This window comes from Lactuca virosa, chromosome 5 (genome assembly GCF_052849685.1).
Source record: "Lactuca virosa cultivar CGN04683 chromosome 5, Lactuca_virosa_CGN04683_v6, whole genome shotgun sequence".
Classification (NCBI taxonomy): domain Eukaryota; kingdom Viridiplantae; phylum Streptophyta; class Magnoliopsida; order Asterales; family Asteraceae; genus Lactuca; species Lactuca virosa.
Window position 1 is genome coordinate 134,217,124 of NC_136430.1, and position 8,603 is coordinate 134,225,726.

General features: G+C 35.7%; 1 protein-coding gene across 1 annotated transcript; it reads right to left on the reverse strand.

Annotated features, from left to right (window-relative positions):
* Positions 1-838: 838 nt before the first annotated feature.
* LOC145116654 (uncharacterized) lies at positions 839-4,236 on the reverse strand. Its single transcript, XM_079052983.1, has 3 exons — positions 4,113-4,236; positions 1,127-3,314; positions 839-1,050 (listed from the first exon to the last, which is right to left on the reverse strand). Exons 2-3 carry the CDS (start codon positions 3,252-3,254, stop codon positions 1,028-1,030), a joined length of 2,151 nt encoding a protein of 716 aa, XP_078909109.1. The 5' UTR covers positions 3,255-3,314; positions 4,113-4,236; the 3' UTR covers positions 839-1,027.
* Positions 4,237-8,603: the final 4,367 nt, after the last annotated feature.

Genomic DNA, 8,603 nt, shown 5'->3' on the forward strand with positions numbered 1-8,603 from the left:
TGGAAATCATCACTGAGAACATATAGGACATCCCATTCTTAACTTAATCCACGAACTCCTTTTTTTAGCATTCAAGTAAAAAAGAAACAGAAGATATTTCTAAACCTCTTAAGTATCATATTGATTAAGTCAAAAAGAAACATAACATCACCTTAATGGGTTAAGTGGAAATATGATGCATTTATCCATTAAGTGCTCCTTTTCAAATATGCTACGATTTTCTTTCTTCTTCTTCTTTCTTTTTCTTTTTCTTTTTTCTTTTTATTTTGTTTATAAAACCTATCCTGTATGATTGAATTTTCAGAATGTCAAACCAAATGTGATTATGTCTTTTGGAGTTTGTGCTAATGAGAGGAAAAAATTACAGCGTTGTTTCAACTTTCTTCTCATCATTTATTTGTTTAATCATTCGTTACACAACGTAAATCTTATAATGTATCTTATTTGAAAATACAAACATTTTTCAAATAAAGTACAATCAAAATTTAAGCAGAAAACATAAACCAAATTCCAACAGTGTTAAAAGTCAAGCTCACAGATTTTTCGAAGGCTTTTTTGCTCACTTCTCAAACATTAATTCATTCATCTTTAACAGAAGATAAATGGGGGCATCAAAATAATCATTGAATGTGTTATCTCTCAAATAGTAGTATATCATTCAGCACTATCAAATGCTAAACTATATTACATTTTATCTACTCATCATTATATACATTCATATCCAAATTTTAAATACAAATTAACATAGTGATTTTCAAAACTTCATACATTCAGATTACCCAAACATCTAATATAAAAAAATTTATTTGCAATTACTTTGTGATATCATCCAAACATACAAATGAAACACACTTAACAATTACTTTAATGCGCTTTTGAGTATAAAGATTAACAACTTAACATGTTATATTGTTCATTTTTTAAACCAACATACAATTAGATAATGTAAACCATAAACTATTATATTTATATTTAGAACTAGCTTTTGATGCGACCTAAAAACTAAACCAAAAATTTTAAGACTTGATCACCAAAAAGCAACTGAAACGCCTGCATATTGACCATTGTTATTATCAGTTGACCATAAAGTAGAATGAAATAACAAACAAAACAATATGTAAATTACCTGAAACACATGAAAGATCAAGCTCCCAACAACCTCTTAACTTCCCATCTTCCTCATCTGTTAACAGAAAAGCCGGGACCCGATAACAGAATCTGTTAAACTCACCACATGGTATCTCCAAAACCCTAGATTTTGACTTTTCAACCTCAGAAGCCCTAAAAACCGACTTATAACCATCCACACGTGAAAGACATATAACCTTTATCATATCTCCATTTCTCTCAACAACTTCAACAACCTCACTTTCACCTTCCACATCAGCAAATGTACACGTGGAATCCTTATCCTGCTTACTGTATAACACCCAAATCTCCTTTTCATTTGGATATATATTAAACCGATTCCTTCCATTAAGTTCCGCTTTCACAAAAAACAAAAAAGAATCCCGAGAAATTATCCGCCTTCCACCATTTGAAGCTTTATACAAACCACACGCGTTTGGCCTAATCATGTCGTTAGATGTGCATAATTCGAGTAGATCTACATGTAAAGAGGATTCGATTTTTTTAATTTGTGCGTAACATTTACGATTTTGGTCCTCGGGTTTACGAATCGCCCATATCTCACCCTCGCGAAACTTCCAACTCCTCCTATCCGATTCAAAATCATGAATACACGAAAATTCTTCGTTTTTTGTCGGTTCGTTATAGAATTCGTTTAGGTCATCCGGGAGAGACGCGGTGTCGAGCTCAAAAGCTCCGACAGGGACATCTGCTCGTTCTGTGCCCGTCAGTTTTACTGACGGGACGCGGTGAGAGAATCTGAACAGCTCGTTGGGCGGAATCCTCCGCCCAACGAGCTGTGGTGGGTTTGTTCTCTGGAACAAGCCCACAAAACCTTTTACTTTCACCATACTAGCAACAACAACACCATAATTGTTTTCATTTTCGAAATCGGAAAGAACCTCGACAATTTCAAATTTATATTTCATATGGGATTTCGGATCTGAGCTCCAATTTATATCCCAATCTTTAAAAAGAGCCCAAATTTCACCTTTTTTAGGGTAAATAAAATACGAAAACCGTTTTTTCCCGTTTGAAAACGCGATCCGGTGAGAGAACATGAGAGAGTCCTGTGTTTCCTCGGTTTCACCACGAACGAATTTACCACAAGCAACCGGTAATCCTTCTTCGGCCCATTTAACCTCGGGCGGGTTATGCGGATCCGCTTCTAACCAAGTGATCCGTACCCGAAACCCGGATTTAAAAACTTTTCGGATTTGTGCATAGAATCTTGGCATCCCGTCAATCGGATCATAACAAGCCCAAATTTGATCAACTTCAAAACATTCTTTCTGTTTTTCCTTATCAAAATTAGTAAACTCCGGATCTTTACAGTCTATATACACTGCTTCCACCTCATCATTCTTTTCTTCAATTTTGGAACTCGATACTTTTGTCTTTTTTCCCGGGCTTTTTTCATCAACAACCCGTGTCCTTTTGCTAGTTTTCTCAACCTCTTGTTTTCCGGGTTGACCCGTATCCGACCCTTGGTTCGAACCACCAGCACCAGTTGACCCATCGGTTGACCGTTGGTGTTGGGGTCCACCATCAAAACCCATAATGAGTCTGAAGCATTTTGGACAACGAATTTGTTTGGTAAAAAATGCTTGATCATACTCATACTTTATCAGACAAAAAGGGCAATTCACCCAAAAGGTTGACTTTTGACCATTCGTATCCGCTTTTGACTTTTGACTTTGCGGTTTTTGAATTGTGGGATTTGCGGATTCTTTACATTTAAAGTCGTATAAATACCGTTTCTCTTTATCAGAAAGGGTCATATTTGCTTCACAGATGAGTTTAAATGCCGATTCTGCCCCTGGGAATTTGTTTTTATCGGGGTGAAGAATGAGTGCGAGTTTTCTATATTGTTTCTTGATTGTTGCCTCATCTGCTAAGTTTTCAACTTGAAGGATTCCATAAAGGTCCTTTTGGGAATTGCTTATCTTTTTTTGAGATGAACAATGGACATCACAAACAGTTATGATTTGGGAAATGTTATCCAGTTCAGGGAAGAGTTTTTGGGCTTTTAAAGCGAATTTGCGGGCCCCTTCGAAATCGTTGTTTTTCATTTTATTTTCAGAAATATTTTTGGCTCGGATTGCTTCATCTTTGTTGCATTCCATTGTGATAATGATTTGGAAAATGGAATACAAATTACTCGTGAGCCTTCATTTATAAGAATGCTGTAATAGAAAGAAATGAAAATCAGATGCAATAATAAACAGATAAAGAAATAGGAATGTACTTTCATTGATTTGTTTATTACTTTATTATATTATAGTGATGTCAAACAAATATAAAGCAATTTTCACCCAATCATAAGAAAAGAAACAGAATGTACAATGCTATATTTGGGTAGATTTGTCAAAGTGCATTGCTTTAATTTGGAAAAACTGAAAGGACAATGTTGTAATATAATAATATATGAATGTACATTGATATTTCTTACATAGAGACTATATCCCACAAATTTATGCGTTTAGATTCCAAAAATATAGAAGTTGACATGAGTGTATATATGAATATGCTACTCATAGTAATATCATGCTCCCCAAAACAATTTTTCGTATTGCAAATCGAAAATCATGAATCCTAATAATGCAACAAACTCCCGTTATCAGGTTAGAACAAATTAACCTCTCAGACATCAAAACCTAAGTTATTACGGCGAAACTAAGTCAATCGAATCAAACTGCAGGGTATCTAAGAACATTTTGAACGACAAATCCAAAATTTAGCACAAGTAAAACACGAAAGAATCATCTATGGCATAATCCAAAATTATAACTAATATCAAGTCGTGTAAGAAACACCAAATACACCGAAATGTTACCAATAGTGAGAGAAAAAAAAACTTCGAAGCAGCACGAAAGAGTCAAAACCCTAGATGAAATCATATGCGACACATTTCACAAAAAATGCGCCAATGTTACCAAAAAAGGAGGGAAAAAGCTGAGGGATTTACGTAGAGTAGAACTTACTGAATGTAGAGCGATGAAGCCTTGTAGAGAGAACACGAGGAGGAGTAAAGGTGAGGAAAGTAATGACAGGTTGAGGGAATTTTGGTTTGGCTCTGAAATTTTTTGGTTACCTTCCTGAGTTTCTTTGTTCTATGATCCAGCCATAGAGTTTACAGAAGAGGGGAATCTTCCGATGTTGTAACATAAGCATCAATTGTTGTACATTGTTTTGACAATAGGAAAACCATAGGACTTGAAATAGTAATTTCTAGAATCATCTATAAACCTAGGGGAAGTTCGGTTAAAATTGAATGAGTAAATTACACGAATCGTCCCTCGTGTAAGTGCTAAAATGCACATTCGGTCCCTATTTTTAAAAATTAACTCGGATCGTCTCTTGTTTGGTCAAAAGTTGCATATGCCATCCCTTGTTAGTTTAGTTTTGCACGTTTGATCCCTTGTGAAACATGAAATGACTATTCTACCCTTTTTATTTATTTTTTTGATTTATGTTGTTTTTTCTTACAATTTTATAATATACAAAATAAAATAAAAAACCCGAACCCCCCTCCTCCCCCTCCTTCTCAACCCTTTCCCCCCTAAATTTACTGACTGAAAAATCATCACGAGGGACCATCACCACCCCCGTCCACAACCGTCGTTCAAAATCTATACTAGAACCACCATTCTCCATCTATAAGCCATAAATAACCAAAGACCTTCATCCTCACCCAAAATTCATTACAAGTACAACCACCATTCTATCCACCCACCAACAGCCAATGTGAACACCTACACATATTTCACCATCATCACCTCCTTCTCCTTCTGTAATCACATCCAACCACAAAATTAACCATCACATCCCTACCAAGCCAGCACCTTTATGCAAATCGTGTTAACACACAAAAAAAAAAACAAAAGGAAAGGGGAAATCCCCTGTTCATCGATTTCTTACCCCTAACTTCCAATCATTGTCTGCTTCACTTCATTGAGATAAACAACACACACATTAGCGAGGAATGTTATATTCTTGATATGTACCTGGGTGATTTCTCGATTAAGGAAAGAAAAGAAGGAAAGACTGTGATTTTAATTTTCTTGTTGGTGACTGTCGATTGTATCAAGATCAGGAAGAAGAAGACACATCTGGTGATTGATTGGAGGGAGAAGAAGAAGACGTTGTTTGTGTCAAGACTTGCTTTGGGGATAAAAACACAAAATTAGAATCACAAATTGCAGGTATGCTGATAATGGTTTCGACTTGCAGAGAAAACCCTAGGCGGCGTCAAATGAGGAAGACCGGGGTGGTGGTAGCCCCAGACGCTCGGCACACACTCTAAATACCACACGCAAACGATCGGTGGAGACTAAATAGATGAGAAATGGGTTGTTGGATTCGATGGTGAGGAAAAGGACATAGTGAAAATGGGGAAGACGAAGTTGGGGAAAGGGAAGGGGAGGGGTGGGCGTGTTGAGTGTGAATATTTATTTTATTTTTTTCTTTTTCTTTTAATCTGAAGTTTATAAACAAATAGAAGAAAATTAAAAAAGAAATAATTAAGGGTAAAATAGTCTTTTTATGTCCGGAGGGATGACATGTGCAACTTTTAACCAAACAAGGGACGATACGAGTTAATTTTTGAAAATAGGGACTCAACGTGCATTTTAGCACCTGCACGAGGGACGATTTGTGTAATTTACTCAAATTGAATTGCCCAAATATGATGATTATTTTTCATTTTAATTGATATATTTTTATTTTTATTTTCTTTACTTATTAATAAAATATTGTATAAAAATTAATTTTTTCATTAAATAATCATTTATTTTTCAAATTCTTTTAATAATCATCATTTTTCGAAAAAAAAATAAAAAAATTAAAGGTCTATGTGAGTTTCGAAATTATCTTTTAGGTTCTTTTGTTTGAGGTTTGAATTTATTATTAGATGGTATCAATTTTGTAAATTCATGAATTAATTCGGAAAACTAAAAAATTGGCTTTAAAATATAAAGAAGTTGTGGGAGAACATAATCTGAAGAACGAGTTTGGATTTTTAGTAAGTTTTGTTATTATATGTTAGTTAATCTTCATCACATTTTTTTTAGAAAATCAACATGTAGGCATCCGTAATTTTTGTAGATTAAGTTTTTCATTAAGAGTCTTAATCGTTCCAACATTTCGATTATTGATTGTGTTGAGTTATCACCTATTGCGTTTAGAAATTGTAGATTCAGTAATGACAACTCCATTGTGAGTTGACATTGGCAAAAGCTTCACCAACCTCAGCATTAAGCAATGTCGTATTTGGCAACGGAAACAATTAAAATAACCCTAAGTGTACATGCGACCTAGGATCTAGGTTTTACTAATTTATAGCAATCTACTTTCAAAATATTAAACAATACCAGGTAGGATTACTAACCTTTAAACAAAATCAAATTTGCTTCTTGAATCCTTATAGATCTCGAAAAAACTTGAGGTTTTTGGAAGGTTCTAGCACCCAAAAGAGAATGTTTGTAAAGGATCACACCCAAAAGACTAAACACCAGAAAATTAGGAGAGCGGAGAAGAGACTTGCAAAACTTGAAATCTCATAGTGCAAGGACGCAAGTGACAGAATTAATGAAGACCGGGAGGGTCTATTTATAGCTGAAAAACTTGCAGAGAAAACATATTTGAATTAATTAAATAATCAAATTTAATCATAATTCAAATCTCTGCCATGTCAGCCATTCTATGGTTTTCCAAAATATTTTAGTTGGACACAATAGAAGCACTCATCTCGGCGTTGTCAACCTTGATGTCGGAACGAACCTTAGAAAGAGCTTCTTTTTCAGTCTGAAGAGTGGTTACGAGACTCGTAATGACTTGGTTGGCGGCTGTAGTGTTTTGATCCGAAGAGGTTCGAAAGTTAGCCATGAACTTCATAACTTCAGCAAGTAGTTTTTCGACTTTTTTGGTCGTTTCATTAACAATTTTCTCAGAATCTTCAATTGCCTTTATGGATGCAGCAAGCACTTTAGCATTCTCCTTCGTTAATGTCTCAATTGTGGCTTGATGAGTCTTGAGCATGTACTCATAGTTTGACGAGGATTTAGAAGACTCCAGTAGAGAATCCAATTTTTCATTGAGGGCTTTGAACTGCCCTTTCATCATTGGGGCTTCGTCATCGTCACTTGCCTGATGAACTGTGAAGGGACTAAAAACATAGTTTCGAAAGTCATCCTGATCATCCCCATAAAGAATATATGGATCATCTTCGCGTAGAATAGAAGCTGTGGAAGTGCTTGGACCGACAGTAACACCGAAATCATATGCCCCCGTATCAGATACATTGACTGTCGACATCGGAGTACTGATGGTGGTTGTGGAATCGGTATACAACAGAATGGATAAAGGTGCTGGATTAGGTGTCTAAGCCCATAACTATAATTGGTATGTACTTGACCCGAGAGTAGCATGGTCCATTTCGGGTTGCTTCACTAGAACAATCTGATAGGATGGATAATTAAGAAAGAGGTTTTTTGTGATTTATTAATATATATTATAAGAATAATATATTAATTGAGAAATCATATTATTTAATTAGTATTGATCAAGAATTAATTTGGAATTAATTTAGTGATCGAAAGAGACTGCTTAAATTTACGAGGACTGATTAAGTAAATCAGTAATACTTATAGTTTGGGCTAAAGATCCATGTTGATTAGGATTGGACGAAATCTTTGTGAGAGTACATGAAGAGTTGGTCCAAAAGGCTAATTAGTTATTGGATTAAAAGCCCAAGTGAATTAGGGTTGACAAGTTGAAACCCTAGGAATTCCAAATTAAAAAATGGACCCCTAGCTTGCTAAAATCGGCCCTAAGACTCCTAAGGTGAATACCTAGCCGATTTTGTGTACTCCTAGTCTCTCTCTCATTATCCTCCACTTGTTCATGGTGTTTGTGACTTGTTTGAGGCATCACACTTGAGGTGCTAAGCTCTTGAAAGGCCAACGACTACAAGCTACAAATCAGAGGTATTCTTCTAACTAGTTTTATGATTCATGTACCAAATTTGTATGCTAGATAGGTGTAACATCCCGAGAATTAGTAGGTATTCCCGAACCCTCTTCTATCATTACCTTGTCATTTATGGTCCTTGGAGTTGGAAGTGAAGAGCCAAGATAAGTTTAAGGACCAAGTTTGCAAACTTGGGCCAAAAAAGGAGTATGTTGCACGTACATAAGGGTACGCTAAGCGTATTAAGGTCCGCCTTAGTACGCTGGGCATACACTTGTGTACGCTGGGCGTACTAATGTCTGGGTGAAACCCTAATATTTAGGGTTTGGGGCCTATATGAACAACATTATGAGCACCAGAACCCCCATTACCTCAGTCTCCACAGCCTACATTCGTCCTCCCCAAACCCTAGATTTTCCTTTGTGTGTTTAAGATTATTTAGTGTGTTCTTGAGTGATTTAAGAGGACGGTATTACATCAAAGTGTTGGAGAAGAAGATCAAGCTT